Raw genomic sequence first — 20,077 nt, 5'->3', positions numbered from 1 at the left:
AGCCATAACAGTAATAACAAGGTCCTATTACTTGCTCAAGGTCATACAGCTTTTAGCTGACAGCTCCTTTTGACTCCAGTTTATCCAAGTCTAAAGTTTGGACTTGTACCCGCTACTGCCTCTTGAGACAGACCTTTATCAGTAGCATTATTTGTTCCTATATTTTCATAGTGCCTCAAGATTAATAGAGTACTTTAATGTACACTGCCCTCACCAAACCTCCCAATAATATCAATATCATTTTTTTTTTCCTGATGAAACTGAAGCTCAGAGAGGTTAAAGGATTTTTCCCAAGTTCACATTGCTAAAAAGCTACAAATTCACATTCAGAATCCAGGTCTTCTGACTCTTATTCCAGTTTTTCCTTCTATACATTTTACTGATTCAATACTGTACATTGATTATTTTAAATATTCTACTCATGGAGAAAGCTTAATAGTATCCCACATTATCCTATAAAACTTTAAATATTTTACCACTTGTCAATTGTTGACTCCCTCTTTCCCATCCTCCTTTCACCCCATGAAGCAAACGTTTAAATCCTGTTTAGCTCTAGAAAACTTTACTTGGTTCCTACAGCCAAAGATATCATCCAACCCCAGCTGCCTATGTTGCAGATAAATGCCACTAGTCACAAAGATGATCAGTGAGATGTAAAGAAAAACAGAAGACTGATCAGTCAAATCTATCACCACTTCCGAAAAAAGCTGCCCTGCTCACCTTTAGGTCAAGTCAGTCAGTTGAACATACTTGTTTCAGCATGAGGTAGCAAGTCTTTAAGGTACTGTCAATGAAATGCCAACTCATTCAGCATCTGAGAAGTTTATCAAATAAGTCAAAACTGAACCCTAAGTTTGTGGCAAAATTCTCTAAGAAGAGCTAATAGAAACATTTAAAGATTTAATCACTGGAGATAGCAGTTTATGCACACTGCTTGTTTCTATATACTCGTGATTTATATTTAGAAGTGAGTATGATTTCTATTATATGAATCTGATCGACATCTTCTTTACAGTTTTTCCAAATGTAAGTGTATGAGTGTGTGTTGTAAAGGGCAGCATCATAATTTTGCATGAATGGGAAGGTCAAGGTCAACACAATAAGTGAATGTAATTCAGTATCTGACCCATCAAATCCCTCAATAATAAACTGCTCTTCAAGTGCAAAAGACATATTAAAATCACTTGTATCACTTCTGGCACATATGCCAAAGATGTTGCTATACCTATGACTGAAATAACAGTCTCAATTGAAGACCAGACTATTATATCATCTCACCTAATCACTTCCACATCCCAGCAATATAGCTACAGTATTACTCATTTTACAGAAGAGAAACTGAAGTTCAGAGGTTTACCAGAATCTGATCCTAAGTTGACTTGATTTTAAAATCTTTTCACTATTCCATACTGCCTTTCTAAAGTAACATTGGCTTTAGAGCATATTTATGTGTGAGAAAAGTCTGTTTCAGACTTCATTCAATGGAATTTAGTTACCATGAGACATCATGACAACTGTGCATAGGATAAAAGTCTTTTTTCAGTTATTGTGTGACCTTGGGCAAGCTACTCTTTTCATCAGTTTCCTCATTTGTAAATAAAAAGCATAATATGACTACCTAGGGGTTGCTGTGAAGATGAAATGAGACAATACCTATAAAAGCATTTGAAACAGTATCTGGCACAGTTAGGGCTCAAAAAAATGTTATATGCATCATCATTATTATAATATCCCTTTTAATAAGAGCTCTTCTCTAAACATCCTACAAGTTGGGTCCCATTGATTTGTCACAGGAAAACAAAAGAATGCTTTAAAGAAGGCCTCTTCAGAACCTTATACCAAATGTATTAGTCTGTTTTCATGCTGCTGATAAAGACATACCTGAGACTGGGCAATTTACAAAAGAAAGAGGTTTAATTGGACTTACAGCTTCACGTGGCTGGGGAAGCCTCATGATCATGACGGAATGCAAGGAAGAGTAAGTCATGTCTCACATGGATAGCAGCAAAGAGAGAGCTTGTACAGGAAAACTCTTCTTTTTAAAACCATCAGCTCTCATGAGACTTGTTCACTATCACAAGAACAGCACGGGAAAGACCTGCCTCTGTGATTCAATTATCTCCCACCGGGTCCCTCCCACAACACACAGGAATTCAAGATGAGATTTGGGTGGGGACACAGCCAAACCATATCACCAAACAAGACCTACAAGAGTATTTTCTATAATTCTTATCTTTTCTGACATCCCTTGGCCTATACCTCACAAGGCAATCCCAGTATACAATGTTACTTGAGTTTCTTGATGACTTTGAGTGTCAGTGCATGTATGGGGGTGGGGAGCTGGGTGTGAGTAGAGTAGCACTGTATAGAAGTGAGAAAAGATACAGAAGATAATATAAAGGCTTGCAGAGCACATAGTTGTAATACTAGTATGTAGCACTGACAGATACTCTGACAACCCCCAAATTCCAGGAAAGCATTGACAGCATAAGCAGTTATCACCAACACATTCCTAAGCTTCCCCAGGGTTACTCCACAATTTAGATTGCTTCCTAAGTGAATGCAGTCTCAAAGAGAAGGCAGTTCTTGATAGGCATATTTTTATAATTAGGCATATCTTTATAATGAAAGCAACTAATACTTACTGAGGTCTGACTTTAAAATAGGAAATATGCTGCACTTTCATAAATATATAAATATGAAATAATCACAATAACTGCAAGACAGGTATATATGGATATTTCCATAAATGTGGCAGCACATATAATAAACCTGTTACACAGCTATTAAATGTCAGAATTGGAATTTAAATACAGTTTTGCCAAAATAAGGTCTAGTCCTCTTTCCACTGTCATGTCAAATATATGAGACTGTACTTAATGGTTTATAGAAATAGAATGACAGCCTGTAGAAAACTGGTAACAGCCATATAGATAATGAAAGACAGAATTCAAGGTCCTTGTGGTAGGTCATTCAGTTACAGGCTTAAAGTTATAAAGGCCAGATCTAAAGTATTCTTTTAAAAAATGTAATTATTATTTAAACAACATTAAAACTTCATTTTAAAAAACTGAAAAACTATCCTTAAATGCGAACTATGATCACCTTGACAGAATATCTTCCTGATATTTTGCATTTTAGTTGGTATGCATACCTTTCACAAGTATAAAACATCTACTTAGTTTTTTATTCTATTTCAGTTCCTCTGCTTAAAATAGTTGCCAATCTAAATGCCTTGAATAAATTTCAAGCATATTCTAACATTAGACTGTTACACAATGTTTACCGTATGCAGCTTTGATAAACACTGGATGTACAAAAGTGAAATAAGACAAGTCTTGACCTCAAGAAGTTCACTGTCCACTGGGGTAGACAAAGTTGCCAAAAAATAACTACAGTGTGACATGGTAAGTGGATAATGGAGATATGGCAAAGGAAGCAGGGTGACTGAAGATGAGGCTAGATAAGTAAATTAGAATCTTAAATGCCACACAGAGAATTTGGACCTAATTATACATGTAGCAGAATTACACTGAAGCTTTAAAGTGGAGATCCATGAATATATTTGTTTTACAATGTGGATTGAAGGAGGTAAAGTCAAGAGTCAGCGAGATCAACAGGAAGGTTTTGCAATCGTCCAGGCTAGAATGCCATTCTGGTCAAACATTTATTAAACATTAACAATAAGCCAAGAACAGAATCAGGCTGACAAACACACATACAACTGGTTCTCAAGAGCACTTTCTGGGCTATGGGAGATGCAGGTAGGTAATTCAGCAGTAATGGTGAGGGTTACTAATGGAATTAGAATAGTGGCTGTAGCAATGAATAGAGGGAACAGGTTCAAAAGATACTTCAGGCACAGAAAAATAAGGCTTGCTAACTGATCAAATTCAGTACCTGAAGGTGAGTTAAGAATCAAGGATGCTTCCTAGGTTTCTAGCTTAGACTTGATGCCATTTATTAAAATAGGAAATACAAGAATGAGGAGTTTACATCACCTGCTACCCTTCCCCCTTTCTTCCAGAGACATCACACATGAGATAGTAAGTTCTCTAGAAGATAAACATTACCAAAATCATCAGATAATATGGTCTCCAGAACCCAAGCATTACCCAAATCATCAACTACTAAACATGCATTCAGAGGGAAAAAAGTTGACTTTGACAGAATATTACAATATGGAGATACAGATTAATACTGTCAGAAGATACAGCCTCAGTCACAAAAGCCTCCTAAATGTATTATCATTAAATTGTGCTATCTTGCTGACTTTTAACTAAAAACAGCAAAGGAATAAATGCCAGTAACACCACGTGAGGGATGCTGAATCTATTTATTATCTGTTCTTAATTTTAGGAGACAAATTGAAACCCTGGTTACTCTTCAAATGTATGTAAAGCAGTGTCCTTTAACCCTTGACCTAGTCGGCTGGGCATGGTAGCTCACGCCTGTAATCCCAGCACTTTGGGAGGCCGAGGCAGGTGGATCACCTGCGGTTAGGAGTTCGAGACCAGCCTGGCCAACATGGCAAAACCCCGTCTCTACTAAAAATATAAAAACTAGCTGGGCATGGTGGCAACCGCCCGTAATCCCAGCTACTGGGGAGGCTGTGGCAGGAGAATCACTTGAACCAGGGAGGCGGACGTTGCAGTGAGCCAAAATCAGGCCACTCCACTCCAGCTTGGGTTACAGAGCAAGACTCTGTCTCAAAACAAAAAACAAAAAACAAAACAAAAACAAGCACAAAAGAGACTTGACCTCGTCAATTTGGGGACCTTCTTGGAGAAGGATGGAGCCACAGAAATCTGGCAACACAGCGGTCTCAGTGAAAGTGTTGCACCTGCCTACACCCCACCCACTGACTCACTAGCAGAGATTTTGAGGAACTGCAAGGATTTCTATAAAAAGTCTTCCTAGGCCTCACTGTCCCAGGGTATTAAACGCACAGACTAACATTTTAATCAGAGCAAGAGGAAAATCTCTTAAAAGAAGCAGTTTTCAAGAAGTCAAAAAGGTGTATGACTTTTTTTTTTTTTTTTTTTTTGAGACGTAGTCTCGCTCTGTCACCCAGGCTGGAGTGCAGTGGCCGGATCTCAGCTCACTGCAAGCTCCGCCTCCCGGGTTTACGCCATTCTCCTGCCTCAGCCTCCCGAGTAGCTGGCACTACAGGTGCCGCCACCTCGCCCGGCTAATTTTTTGTATTTTTAGTAGAGACGGGGTTTCACCGTGTTAGCCAGACTTTTTTAAATTTTATTTTTATTATACTTTAAGTTCTAGGTTACATGTGCACAACGTGCAGGTTTGTTACATATGTATACATGTGCCACATTGGTTTGCTGCACCCATTAACTCGTCATTTACATTAGGTATTTCTCCTAATGCTATCCCTCCCCCATCCCCCAACCCCACGACAGGGCCCGGTGTGTGGTGTTCCCCATCCTATGTCCAAGTGTTCTCATTGTTCAATTCCCATCTATGAGTGAGAACATGCGGTGTTTGGTTTTCTGTCCTTGCGACAGTTTGCTCAGAATGATGGTTTTCAGCTTCATCCGTGTCCCTACAAAGGTCATGAACTCATCCAAAAAGGTGTATGATTTTTACAGGGCAAGACATCCTTGATAACCTAAATCACTGCCTAACAAAAAAATATACTTTTAATGTAAATATTTACACCTAAAATTTATAACACACTTTGTTGGCTTTGAAAAGATTTTGGAAAAAGTAACAGAATAATACATAGGTTATTAAGCAGAAATTTTTTTTTTTTTTTTGTATTTTTAGTAGAGACGGGGTTTCACCATCTTGGCCAGGCTGGTCTTCAACTCCTGACCTCGTAATCCACCCGCGTCGGGCCTACTAAGCAGAATTTTTAATGACAATTTTATAAGAATGACATAAAAATATCAACCATTAATTTCTCCTATTGACTGCTACAAGACAATGAGAATACTGGGTAGTTCTCACCCAGGATGAGAAATTTTTTTATGTTATAGACACTGCAAATTCGCTACTACTCAACACTTTTGTTGAAAACAAACTGGAACCAAAAACTAAGCTTTCTATCAGTTACTTAATCCACTAGTCATTGAAACATTGGTCCTGGATTAATTATTTCCTCAAAGTTTGTGACAATATGGGGGAAAGAACACTCATATACTACAGGTGGCAATGTATGCTGAATATATTTTAAGAGTAAAGTCTGGCATCTATCAAAATTTTAAACTTGCATAACCTTTGATCCAGCAATTTTCCCCCAAAATATACACCCAGTGGGCAAGAATATATGTACATAAAGCTGTTCATTGCAACATTACTGAAAAACTAAAGTCCCACTACATGTTCATTTATAAGGGAATGGCTAAAGCATGGCACATTCATATTTTGGAATATGATGGGCACAGTCCTTAAAAAAAAAAAAGGAAACAAATGTACTGACGTGGAAGGGTTTCTATGATAGACTGCTGAAAGAAAAAAGAAGGTTGCAGATCTTTTAGTTTACCTAGATTTATCCTTTTTATTAAAAAAAATCAAACCGTACAGATGGGTGTCATATAAGTATAGGTTGGTTTAACAGAATACGGATTGTAGGATTAAAAGAAAAAAAAAGATTATGTTGGAAAGATTAGGTACCAAACTCTTACCACTTTATACTTGGGAAGTGGTACTGCGAGGTGAAGGAATTTTCATTTTTTTTACTTCACACACTTCTGAATGGTTTGAAATGTTTTAAAAACGTTTAAACGTTTAAAATTTAAAAATAAATACTTTTAAATACTTTACATTTTTGAAAGGCATACCCTTTTTTTTTTTTTTTTTTTTTTTTTGAGACAGAGTCTCGCTGTGTCTCCCAGGCTGGAACGCAGTGGCGCAATTGCGGCTCACTGTAACCTCCGCCTCCCGGGTTCAAGCGATTCTCCTGTCTCAGCCTCCCGAGTAGCTGGGACTACAGGCGTCCGCCACCATGCCCAGCTAATTTTTGTATTTTTATTAGAGACGGGGTTTCACCATATTGATCAGGCTGGCCTCGAATTCCTGACCTTGTGATCCGCCCGCCTCAGTCTCCCAAAGTGCTGGGATTACAGGCTTGAGCCACCGCGCCGGCCAGTTTTTTTTTTTTTTTTTTTTTTTTTTTTTTTTTTTTGAGACGTAGTCTCGCTCTGTCGTCCAGGCTGGAGCGCAGTGGCCGGATGCAAGCTCCGCCTCCCGGGTTCACGCCATTCTCCTGCCTCAGCCTCCCGAGTAGCTGGGACTACAGGCGCCCGCCACCTCGCCCTGTTTTTTGTATATTTTTAGTAGAGACGGGGTTTCACCGTGTTAGCCAGGATGGTCTCGATCTCCTGACCTCGTGATCCGCCCGTCTCGGCCTCCCAAAGTGCAGTTTTTAAAATAAGTTAGACTGTGAGATAAATTCACCAAAGAGTGTATCTTTTGATCTCAAACTCGTAGCCCTCTGGAACTTTGAGAATCTAGGAAAATTTAATAGTTTGTTACCATCCGATAGCCCAATATATAACCAACCCAATAATAAACCATTAGGGTGTTAAACTCAATATTTAACTCAGGAGACTACCAAAGATTTGTTTGGTAGGGGTACTAAAATAATTTCAGAGTAGGGAGTTCCACAGTTGGGAAGTGGGAAAAAACTGCACTTCATCTCTGTGCCGCTGAGGTAAATATTTAAGATGATATCAATTTAACTGTGAAAGCAAAAACAAATAAACCGAAAAACAAAGTCTCAACAGTCTGAGAACCATATTTAAGCCCCAAACCATGTTCATCAGAAAAAGATAACTTGTGCTAAATTACACACCAAGGCAAAAATGGGGTGGGGGGAATGGGGGAGCGATAGACTAAGGGTAAAAGAGTCTTAAACACAATCCCCCTGCAGCTTTCAAAATTTGGTTTATTATTCCTACAGTGGATCAGAGGACAACTTGAAAGTCAGGTACAGCCAAAGTTGTGATGATTTTCATAACCCTTTTCAAATGTTCTTTGAAGCCACGAGTGCGAATTATCTACCACTTTCCTTTTCTTTCTCTAAGGACCCAGAGACTGGGAAGATGTCTCAGGCTCCACATCCAAATCTGGAGAACACCCAGAGCAGTTAACTATCGACAGGGAGGTTGTGAGATACTTTCCCTTCAGAAGACACTTCACTCACAAACTGGGCAAATGTGTAGAGTGGATAGCACTGACCACCAGTCTGCGACTGGAAAGTCTACGGAAGCTAAATAAAACACATCTGCAAGGTCAAACCAAGCAAACCGAGGCAGTGTACTGGTGAGGAAAAAAAGAGCTGCTAATCCCAAAGTTATAAACACATGCGCGCGAACCAGACCTAAACCAAACCCACTCAGCAGCTAGCGCAAAGCTGGGAGCTCCAAACTAGAAGACAAACGCTCAGGGAGCTTCCCCGGCGGAGGGGAAGGCCATTCCAAGGCATTTTCTCCGCCCTCCCCGGGCAGCCCCAACCAAGTAGCCGCCCCCGGCTCCACCCCATCCCTCTGGGCCACCACCCGTGGGGCCCCGTTGAACCCAGGCGGCCCAGAGCTAAAGGGCTCCTAGGGTCAGACCAGAGGTCCGTTGCACTCCCGGTCATAGTGAAAGGAAGACACATCAGCCGCGCCTCCGGGGCACCGTACTCACCCCCATAACCTACACCCCCGACTGTGCTGCAGCTCCCATCACGGTCTTCCTCCATTCGGACGACAGCCCCCTGGGTCTTGGAAGCAGCCATTACCCGGCAGAGAAGAAAAGGGAGGGCCGCAGGGCGGGGCAGAGGCGGGGTGGCACCAATAGAAATGCGACTGGAGGTGAACTCCCCGTCGACGCTGTGTTTTCTCCACACCTACACCGCCCTCTGGGCCAATAGGACGTAATTAGTAAAACTGAATCCCCGCCTCGAACCGCAATTGCCTCTCCCACTTCCGGGATGGGGAAGCCCAGAACTACAATTCCCAGCGTGCCGCGGGGCCCCGGGACGGGAGGGCTGGACTAGGCGCTGGCGGGCGGGGGTGCGCCCGAGAGTGCCCCGGCGTGTTCGCTTAGTTCAGTGAATCAGAACAATGACTGCGCCGCCGGGTCCCCGGGAGCGCATCTGAGGACTGTGAGCAGCCGCCGCCGGGAGAGCTGCTGGCGGCGCAGTGTCAACGCTGGGCTCAGGAGCCTCCAGCGCAGATCCTGCCCAGCGCCCGCAGCCCGCGCGAAGCCCCCGGGCTCCGGCGCTGCAGCGCTGCTCGGGGACTGTGCATTGTTGTGAACCGGAGAAGGGGCGCGGGGATTACAAAGCCTCAAGACCCCGGAGCCCCTTTAGCCATGTGGATACCTACGGAGCACGAGAAATACGGCGTGGGTGAGTCTCCGCGGGGCGAACTTTTATTCTGCTCTGGCCCGAGCGAGTGCGCATTTCTCGTCCTTGCCCCCGCGCCCCTCTTGCTCCGCCCGGCTGAAAATGCCTAATCCTGGCATCGCGCAGCGGGTACGGGGCTTTGCCGAGCCAGCTCCAGGCAGAGGGCTGCGCACCAGGCTCTCGCCCCGCACCGCGGGCTCGGCGCGCCCCGCACAGATTCCCAGAGCGCCGGGACAGCTTGGGGGAGTGCGCGGCCGGCCCGCTCGCTTCGGGCTCTGCCTGCGGAGTTTGGAGTGGCAACTGGGCGTGTGTGTGTGTGTGTGTGTCTGTCTGTCTGTCTCTGTGTGTGTATGTGTGTGTCAAGTTGGAAGAGGAGGCGAACAGGGTTTCTCTCCTTCCTTACCCTTCTTCCCCAAAGCGACAGGGAGCTGCAACGGTTCCCCTGGGTGGAGAGGGAGACAACAACACTTGGGCAGAGAGAACACCCCCAAAACAGTAGGGAGGCGCAAACCCTTCCCTCTGGCTCGGATCGACATTCCCGGAGTGTGGAATGTGGCAGGGTCCTGGAGAGAGCCGCTCTGACAGGCTGAGCCCTCTCTGACCCTCCTCCCTCCCTGTGATCCCGGGTTTATGGGGTGTGTGTGTTGCGGGGCGGGGGCAATGGTAAATTTCAACATCTGCGCCGTTCGGTTCTTTGGTCTTTGGAGGAGAACGGGTATTTCAGCAGTGTTTTTACTTCTGGCCACCCTCTCGACCCTGGGTGAGCGCAGTGGGGGCGGTGTGGCGATACAGGGCTGCTGAGTGATAATAGGGAGGGAGATAGGAAAGCCTGGTTCTTGGGGGCAGGGAGATAGCTTTTAGGAAAGCATATCCTGACACTGGCGTTCGGAGAAAAAGGAACAGGATAGCGCTCGCTGTTCTGTGCAAAGGTGAACAACAAAGGACATTAATGTTGACTGATGAATACAGGAGTCTCCCTTTTCCTCCTCCCATTTCAGGCGGGTTACAGTTCCCGTTTTTGTTGTTTGATTTCAGCTGGGTCGCCCCTTGACAGTTACTCCTTTTAGGGTTGAGACTATTAAGAAGCCAGGCTCTCCGACAAGCCTGCAGCCGGCCAAATGCAATTATAACCTCCCAGAAGGTCTAACAGAGAGAAAGCATTATGGATTTTACTAACACTCTTTATTTCCTATAATGCCCTGTTCTGCCGACTGGTGTAGTTTGTGTGTGTGTTTTAAAATTGAGGACAGATCTAGTGATTTAGATGATGTGTAGGTATCTGTTTATGTTCTAAATTCATTTTCCTGCAATTTAAAGAATCTGGAAAGCCTTCCCAGGGAGTCGTAGTCCGAGGGGATTTTTGTTTTTTTCCCAACTTTGCCTGGGGATAGGACTTTGGGGTCCATTGAAAGGACTGTAGGATTCACCAAAGTCATATCCACATTTCACATTAGCTTCCATTCTGTATTGTGACTGATTAGCAAGACAATAGTTTGACCTGAACCCACCTTTGGGAAAGGTTTCCAGCTTTCCCTCCTTCAAAGTGTCAGGGGAGTCTTTGCCAGCCTCTTGACTGGCAAGGAGTAGATGTTAGTGGTTATTATTTTCCTTTTCCTCACTCTCCTCTTTTTTGGGGAGGTAGATTAACGCTTGCTAGGAAAATGATATTCCCTTTGCTGGACTGGTGAGGGACCAGAGGGCATCGCCTCCTAAGCGGCTTTAACACTCAGTGCAGGAAGCTCAGATCCATCCAGGCAAAACTGTCCTGCTTGGAGTCGATCCCAGATGTTGCTCTCTTCCAAGTGTTAAATTATACAGATTATGGATGGGATTTATTTTCTTGATTTCTTCATGTGCCAGGTCACAGCTGGGGTGCTGGTATCGATTAGTTCCTCTCTTGCCTTTCTTTATAAGCTGTGGGCAGAGGCTTAAAAACCGCTCTGGGATTTCCTGGAATGGCAAACCGGATATTATCAGTCAAATGTTTTGGGCTGCAGCAGACACCTCGGTTTTGGGTGGTTGTGATTTGATTGCAGAGTAGGGGAGGCAGAAGGGTGTGCTCACAATTGAGAAAAAGAGGTTGAATGAGATGAAGGGCGAGAGCAGAGAGAGGGTCTTCTGCCCCAAATTACTGCTGTTGTTCTCAATATCACATGTGCCAGAATGTTAAATAACCTTTATTATTAATTTTTGAGCATTTGGATTGTGGAGTGCTTAGCTGTTTTTTAGAATCCATCTGTTAGGCGTGTGTGTGTGTAGTGAAATTTTTGCTAGGATACTTATGTGTGGACTTTATTTTTCAACATGGAGAGCACTGTTTGTAGCTGCTTATATTGCAAGTTGTTTTTTTTCTTTTAACCTTAGTTAATGTTTGTGTTTTTCTCAGTAGTTCTTATAGATGTTAAAGAAAAGAGCTTATGGGCACAGATCTTTTGTTACCAGATGTAGTAGTAATTCAGTTTCTTCATTCTTTGAAATAAATCAGTCTTTGTGACAGAATATGTGAAGTTTTAGTATAAATTATATATTTCTGCAAAGGTACTTTTCATATACTCTCATGTATGAGATAATTATGTTTTTATATACTTATGATTAAATTTCAAGCAGCATACTGTAAACATGGGTAAAATTACTTAAATTGTATGTCTGTAATAAAATGTATCGGAGATGGAAATTCTTTTTCATATCTGATGTATGGGCCTGCCCCATTTAATGAATGATTAAATTCATTAAAACAATGAATACTCAGTCGTAAGTGTTTTGATTTTATGAAAAGGTACAGTGATGAAGTTATAGTTCTGAGGAACAGGGAACCTTGTCTTTTAGAAAACATATTAAGACGCACAGTGATAGGCAATTTCACCTTAGGAGATTCTAGTTAGCTCTTGATTCTGGGCTAGACACTGCTGCCAGCTGTGTAACCTTAGGTAAAATCTCTTAGCCTCTCTGGGTCCCAGCGTCTGGGGCAAGTGTTAACTAAAGCCTTTCCTGGTACTAATTATGTAGAGCTCTTCCAACTAACTGTGTCTTTTGGTTAGAAAAACATCTTCATTGTGTTGAGACTGCTATGACAGAGACACTTTTGTTGTGACATATCTCACATGGTTTTTAAGTAAGATCAGAGGTAAGCAAACGCTACCTGGCAAGCTGCCAGAACTGAGGTGCTGGTTGCTCTCTTTCTCAATTTGTTTGATTCTCTCTCTAGCAGGAGCTCCGTGGGCAGTGACTGAAGCATTCTGCTTTTTGTTGTTGTTGTTGTTGTTTGTTTGTTTGTTTTTTAAATATATTGTCCTTGGCAAATAATAATTATATATTTTTTAAGTTTCCTTTTTTTTTTTTTTTTTTAATTTAGAGACACGGTCCTGCTCTGTTGCCCAGGCTGGAGTACAGTGGCTATTCCTAGGCGCCGTCATAGTGCGCTATAGCCTATAGCCTCAAACTCCTGGTTGATAGCCTCAAGCTCCTGGTTGATCATCTCAAACAATACTCCCACCTCAGCCTCCTGAGTGACTGGGATTACTGACATGCACCTTCTCACCCAGCTGTATATATTTTATGGCATACGGTGTGATATTTTCATATATGTTTACAGTTGGAGTGATTAAATCAGGCTAATTAACAAATTACACCTCATATAATTACCATTTTTTGTGGTGTAAAAAACATTTAAAATCCATTCTAGCACTTTTGAAGTATACAATGCATTGTTATTTATTATATCTCCATTCTGTGGATATCACCTCACGTCTGTTAGAATGACTGTATAAAAACAATGAAAGGTAACAAGTATTGGTGAGAGTGCGGAGAAAAGGGAACCCTTGTGCACTTGTTAGTGGGCATGTAAATTAATACAGCTGTTATGTAAAACAGCATGGAGGACCTTCAACAAACTAAAAATAGAATTACCATATGATCCAGCAATTCCACTACTTGGTATATATCCACAGGAATTGAAATCAGTATGCTGAAGAAATATCTGCTATCCCATGTTCACTGAAGCAGTTCTCAAAATGTCTGAGATATGAAAGCAACCTAAGTGTGCGTCATCAGATGAATGGGTAAAGAGAACGTCGTATCTATACACAATGGAATATTATATAGTCTTGAAAAAGGGGGAAATCCTGTCATTTTCAGTAATGTGGAGGATATTAAGTGAAGTAAGTGTAAGTCTGGCACAGAAAGATAAATACTGCATGATCTTGCTTACATATGGAATCTAAAGAAGTTTACTTCATAAATTTAGAGATTAAAGTGATGGTTGCCAGAGTCTGGGGAAAGAGGGTGGTTGGGGAAAGTGGAGATGATGATCAAAGTGTACAAAGTTTCAGTGAGACTGGAGGAACATGCTTTAGTGATCTATTGCACAAAATGCTGACTAAAGCATTCTTGATTGCATACTCACTAATTTCCTCAGATTACCTCTACCTCCTGCATGCCCTCATCTGTTAGCGCACCCCCTATTCCTCTCCCAACCCTACCCCAGCTTAAAGTGGTGGGAATTATTCATGGAGGAAGCTAAGACCTTTGCAGATATGTTTGTGCATTCATTTGTCCAATAGGCTTTTATGCATAGATTCACAGGTGAGTCATGGCATCTTCCTGAGCTGAAGGCTGTACCTCTCAAACCTAGCCAGATGTTTTACATGTGTGAGCTTAGTTAAGCTTGACAGGAGAACATGGGCTGGATTGATCGGTGCAGAAAAATCCATGAACCTTTATAAGAAGCAAAACTCAGAACAAGCTGATCTGAAGTCAAAAGTGTCATTTAAAAAATAAATTGTATGGTGTGAGTATCACTCAGTTATCAGATAAATTCCTATCTTCTATTTCTCTTGAAGGGGTTTTCGGACTCATCTGGGTAGGAATCATGTTCCTTTTTAAAGTCCCTTCTATGTTGGTGGAAGATGCACCTTTTCTTATTCATACAGAATTGTTAGGTGTCATTCACCTCAGAAGGGTGCGTTAATGGTAGCATACGTGTGAGAGAGAGCATAAAGAGGATGTGTTTCCATTACTCTTAGTTTTTTGCAGTTTCTTAGCTAAGAGTTTCTTAAAATGTTTTCTATTAGTGATCCCATGATGTACCTACATAGCACATAGAGCTAAATAATGATCTGCTGCTTGGGATTGTTTGTGACATTTAGAGCCTGACACAGGATTCTAAACTTTAAGTGGGACTAGAAGAGGAATGATTTATACCTCCCAGTAAAATACCACTGAAGGGCCATGCAGAGACAGTGGGATGGCAGCTCATGTTCTTGATCTGGCCTCCTATGGGAATGGCCTATAAAAATGTTCCCCTCTTTTGGTCATTCTCCTAAGTAACAGTTCTTCACAAGGCCCCTGAAGCCACATAGAGATGCTGCCCTTCTTCTATGGTCTTGTTTGTGTGTGTGTGTGTGTGTGTGTGTGTGTGTGTGTGTGTGTGTATTTTTAGAGGCTGTTATGGTAGATACCACAAGGGAGATTATAAAAATTTCAAGAAATTTAGGTTTTCCTATCTCTAGCTCTATTCCTTTCCAAAAGGAGATAACATTTTCTCAGTTATGTTTGATCCAATATGTCTAAGTTTCTATCATAGTGACTTCATGCTATGAGTATATATGTCAGAGGAACATTAAACGCTAATGAAACCCTTCTAAAATGCTGTAACTGTAACATAGTAATACAATGTTTTACTTAAAAAGGGAAATTGTTTTATCTGAGTCTACCCTTTGAAGTTGAATAGTAATTTCTATTTAAGAGATGAGAAAACAGTTTCATAAAGGTTAAGTGACTTACTCTAAATTAGTAGCTTTTGATCTTGTTTAACTATTATCCATAAGAAATATAGTTAATTTCCTGACCTAGTATATATACAACTATCCCCCAGTACCACCCCACACACATATAATTGAAATAGCACTTGCTTATACTCTGTAATGTTCTATTCTTTTTCATGAAAAAAAATACTGGTCACTAAATTGTCTTATTAATGGGTCCTGACCCACAGTTTGAAAAAAACTGCTTTAAATGCTAATTTGTGATACCAGAAGGACTGCAACTCAAATCTTACTGGGTTTCTGTGGAGTTCGTTTCATGACATTGGCAAGGAGTCGATAATGGTGGTTGTTGTCTCTGATAGTCAGATATGCGTGTTTATTTTAACAAAGAATTTAATTATACTTTTTTCCTTCAATGTAAGTCAAAGTCTGTAGTATTTCTTACTAAAGATGGAACAAATATTTAAAGCCATCATATACATTGCATACGTTTTCTCTTTTAGTACTTGTATATCTTCCTACTAGGACCTTTTTGACAAGGATTGCATAACGACCAATATTGGACTTTTCTATATCATGTCCTTTGACAACACTCTCTGGTCACTATAACAGAAGAATAAAGATAATGGGTTTACTGAGGTACTTTGCCAGTTGTAGGATTACCACTCACTATTCTTTTGTACCATTTTTTATGTTGCCGATCATTATTAGAAAGACAAGGCAACTTGTAGAACTTGTTTTATTAAAAAATTGAACTGTATGCTTATTTGGCTACAGGATATAAGACAAAAAATAAGGAATTGAAGTTCCCCAAGTCTAGCTTCATTTAAGCAACTTAAACTTACTTAAGGAACAACTCTTGGACTCCCTGGCATTTAAAAAAATTGTGCCAAGATAACATTGGGTAACTACTAAGTAAATAAAAATCACCAAAAAAGTGGAATGCCTTTGGTAACGTAATTGCAGTAAAACTGATATGCAGTTCCCTGAGGAATGTATGGTAATCATGATCCTTTTGGAAACTTTTGTATAACTTTTATTGGAAACTGCAATATAAAATAGCATTTATGGAGCACTTGCTACATGTAAAGCACAGTTCTAAGAGTTTGTCTTATATTGTCATTTAATCCTCATGATACCTCATGAGGGAGGATTCAGTTATCACTCATATTTCACAGGAAATTGAGTCATAGAGGGATTAAGTAACTTGTTTAAGGTCACACTGTAAATGGTGGAGCTAGGATTGGAACCTAAGTTGTCTTGCCTAGAAACTGTTCTCTTAGCCATTATGCCACATTACCTAGTATAACAGTGGTTAGCAGAAGTTTGAATCAGTAATCCCATCCCTTAAAGTTTACATGACAAAAAAAATCAATAGCAACAAAATGCTTTATGCACAGAGTTGTCTCTTGCCGTGTTGTCTGTGAAACAACTTACATGACCATGTAGTCTTTAAATCAGTTTTGGTTGTGAGCACATTGGAGCATCAGACAATCATGAAATGAAATATTTTCATAAATAACACTATTTCAAAAATATATTCCAGGTATCTAGTGTTAAATGACAAAAGAAGAGTATAGACTATGATTAGAGCTACATAAAATGTGTAGCATATAGAGAAGAGGCAGTCAATGCACAGATGAGAACAATGTTTTTGTTAGAATATAGAGATTATCAGTAAATTCTTTTTTTAAAAAACTTTGTTTGGAAATAGCAGTATTGAATTTTAAATTACACATTGTTATTTATGAAGGAAGAGGTGGCATAAAAATGAGTAAAGAGAGGCATTGCAGTAACTGAGGTGAGAGATAAGTCCCTGAATCAGGTTAGCAGTCATTGTCATGGTGAAGTGTGGATAGATCTGAGAAATATTTAGGAAATGAAAGCAACATGGTTGGTCATCAGATATAACAGAGTTAAAGAAAGGAAGAAGTTTAGGATGTTGTCTTAGTTCAGGATACTGTAACAAATATATCATGGACTGGAAAGTTTAAACAAAAGAAATTTATTTCTCACAGTTCTGCAGGCTGGGAAGTCCAAGATCAAGGTGTTGGCTGAGTCAGTTCCTGGTGAGGGCCTTCTTCCTGGTTTGCAGGTGGACATCTTCTTGCTCTATCTTCACATGGGTAGGGGGAAGGGGGTCATGGGGAGGAAAGGAAGCAAGCTTTCTCTCATCTCTTCATATAAGGGCACTAATCCCATCATAAAGTCTCCCCCTCATGGCCTAATTACCTCCCAAAGGCCCCCATCTCCAAATCACATTGAGGATTACAGTTTCAATATGTGAATTTCAGGGGGATATAAATGTGATTTATAGCAGATGTCCTCCTGTTTCTGGCTTGGGCACCTAGATGAATACAGGTGCCATTCAACAAAAGAGCCAATTTTTTTTTTTTTTTTTTTTTTCTGGGCAGGTCAGGCTTATGTAAGATGAAGACTTTTGTTTGGCCACCTTGAGTTTGAGATACTTGCAATTTTTGAGATATCTGCAAAACATTCAGGTGATGAGATCTAGTAGAAATTGAGTCTACAGCAAAAAAGAGAAGTTCTGTGCTGAAGAGTGATTAGAGGTTATTTGGCTTATGAGTGAAGGCCGAAGTAATGGGTCTAAATGAGACTTTGCTAATTGCTTTGACTTTGATTCTGTATAGTCTGCCTGTTCATTCTAAGTTTTAACATTACAGACCCCAAATTTCAAAGAGCAGTCATCTCGAGGCATTTTATTAATATGGGTACAAAGGATTCTAAAGTAAGAAATATTAGCTGTCCATTTAGAGTTGGTAGTAAACTATGTTTTATGGTCTTTTCTTGCTTCCCTCTAGGGCATTGCCTGGCTAAGGCGTTAGTTATTTCTATGTCTGTGACAGTTTTCTCCCAAATAAATATTTCATGCCAGATTGTGCACGTTTGTGAGATTTCTCAATAAGGATATTGAAAAACAGTGCATGAATAATATTTCAATGAACAAGATTTATACATCCCTGAAACAGCATTTAAGAACACGCACACATCTAAAAATGGAAAAAAATGCTTCAATATGTAAAGCAATAGATTTGTACATGCAGTTTTTTTTTGTTGTTAGATATATAATACCTCTTAGGAACCACAAGAATTCTTAAAGTTATACTATGGTACTCCTGAAAAATCAGTGATTTAAAGGAAGGAATTCTAGCTTATGATGGCGCTAGGTTCCCTTCCCCTCATGTAGGCTCTATTTAACTAATCAGTAAAATAACAATAAATTCACAGAAAGAGGCAAACATTAATGATATTAAAAACTAAGTCTGACAGAAAGTCTGTTGGCAAAATTCACGTGAAATTTCCCTAAGGCAGGTGGAACTGGATGAAGAAAACCAATGTTTTCTTGGTTTTCAGTGATACGGCATGGTGATTATAGTTAATAATAACATATATTTGAAATTTGCTAAGAGAATGGATTTAAGTATTCTCACCACAGGAATAAAAGAAAGGGAACTGTGTGAGGTGCTAGATATGTTAATTTGATTGTAGTCATCATTTCACAATGTATGTATGTATATTTAAGGTGATATAAACATCAGTTTGTACAACTTAAATATATACAATTTGTATTAGTTAACAATACCTCAATAAAGCTAGATTAAAAAAGAGAAAAAAACCTGTTGGTGGCTTCTTTTGGCTTTCCCTTATTAAGCAGAGAGGCCTCAATGACTGGAAAGATGACAGGAAGACCCATTGCCCCTTCCCCACTCTCTGTCACCAGCTTAGAGACCAGGTCAATACATCCAACTTGGGACGCCCCATTTACTGCCAGAAGCATCTGTAATCCTTGTCTTTTCACCCCATCTTTTTACTTCCATTGAGAGATGACCACTCTCAGAAATGAGTGGGATGGGAAGATGGGTAGGTGGGTGGAAAAGGGTCTGTAGAAGATGCCACTTCACCATTGAGAAGTGTACTGTGGTCTTCATAAGGACAGTGATTTCATAGGTGCCTTCAAAGTATTGCAATAACAAAGGTTACTGGATAGCGTAGTTTTTCTGGCAGGGTATTGGTGACAGAGAAAGAGGTAGGGGGATAAGAGATGATTTCATCTGAATTGCCCTAAAATCATGGTACATGGCATAAAATAACTTACAACTGGGAACCTGGCTTGGAGCTGTACACATCAACTAGCCTTGAATGCAGATCTGAAAGTGGAATTGAACCCATACCTTTATTTTTAGTTCAGTCCTTAGCACTGTAGAGAGGTTCGAGATCCAGGTTGCCTTAATCAGTGATCACATTTGCATCTCTGTGGAAGAAGGAAAGCCACTAAATCTGGACAGGCATCTGTCACTTAGCAATGAACAAAAACATGGCTATTTCTCAAGAAAACAGGAGAGTGAGGAAGAGGGGAGAGCATGACATTTACATGGGAGGCTTTTGGAAACCACTAACACATGTGTTTTTGTTCTCCTCCCCCATTCGTGTCCCCTCTGAGTGTGCCAGAGAGAGAAGGTTGGTGGGAGGGTGGTTGGTGGGAACCCTTCTGGATATGAAATTTGAAAGTTTTCCTAGTTGAATTTACTAACAACTTATCTCCCAAGTTGTGAAACATTTTCCTAAACCAAGAAATTTGCTGTATATTAGACTATCAATTGGACATTAACCAAAAATTTCTCCCTGAAGTCTTTGAGCAGAAATGTGGAGATTTGGTTCTATGTCTTTTTTTTTTTTTTTTTTTTTCTCCAAAATGGAATAATCTCATCTGTTGTTGGCAACCAGAAGTAGGCAGGTTTGGGAACATGGGGATGCATGTACATAAGGCAACTGAAAATAGCCCCAACCGAGATCCTACATGAAACATTATTCACTATCCTGGGGAGAGGAGAGAACCTGTTCTCCATTCTCCTCTGGCAGCCAAAGTAGGTTGAGGAGCTTGTGAAGCTGCCTTGATAACAGGCTCAGGGGTTAGCCAGGGTCTCAAAGAAACAGGAAAACC

The 20,077-nt window shown here is 40.6% G+C and overlaps 2 protein-coding genes across 12 annotated transcripts in view; one reads left to right on the top strand and one right to left on the bottom strand.

Moving 5' to 3' along the window:
• Positions 1-8,755, bottom strand: part of ZNF277 (zinc finger protein 277) — a 143,511-nt gene extending 134,756 nt beyond the window's left edge. For all 3 annotated transcript variants that reach the window (XR_012432798.1, XM_005550547.5, XM_005550548.5), the window contains exon 1: positions 8,650-8,755. Coding sequence is in view for 1 of the 3 variants with exons in the window: in XM_005550547.5 (XP_005550604.3) it covers positions 8,650-8,740 (91 nt within the window). In the remaining 2 variants the exon portion in view is untranslated. The remainder of the gene's footprint in view (positions 1-8,649) is intronic.
• A 299-nt stretch (positions 8,756-9,054) lies between these two features.
• DOCK4 (dedicator of cytokinesis 4) overlaps positions 9,055-20,077 on the top strand; it is a 473,807-nt gene continuing 462,784 nt past the window's right edge. For all 9 annotated transcript variants that reach the window (XR_012432797.1, XR_012432796.1, XM_074035823.1 and 6 more), the window contains exon 1: positions 9,055-9,355. Coding sequence is in view for 7 of the 9 variants with exons in the window: in XM_074035823.1 (XP_073891924.1) it covers positions 9,319-9,355 (37 nt within the window). In the remaining 2 variants the exon portion in view is untranslated. The remainder of the gene's footprint in view (positions 9,356-20,077) is intronic.

This window comes from Macaca fascicularis, chromosome 3, assembly GCF_037993035.2.
Source record: "Macaca fascicularis isolate 582-1 chromosome 3, T2T-MFA8v1.1".
NCBI lineage: Eukaryota > Metazoa > Chordata > Mammalia > Primates > Cercopithecidae > Macaca > Macaca fascicularis.
The sequence above is the reverse complement of the archived record's forward strand: the minus strand, read 5'-3'. Positions and strand labels throughout refer to the sequence as shown.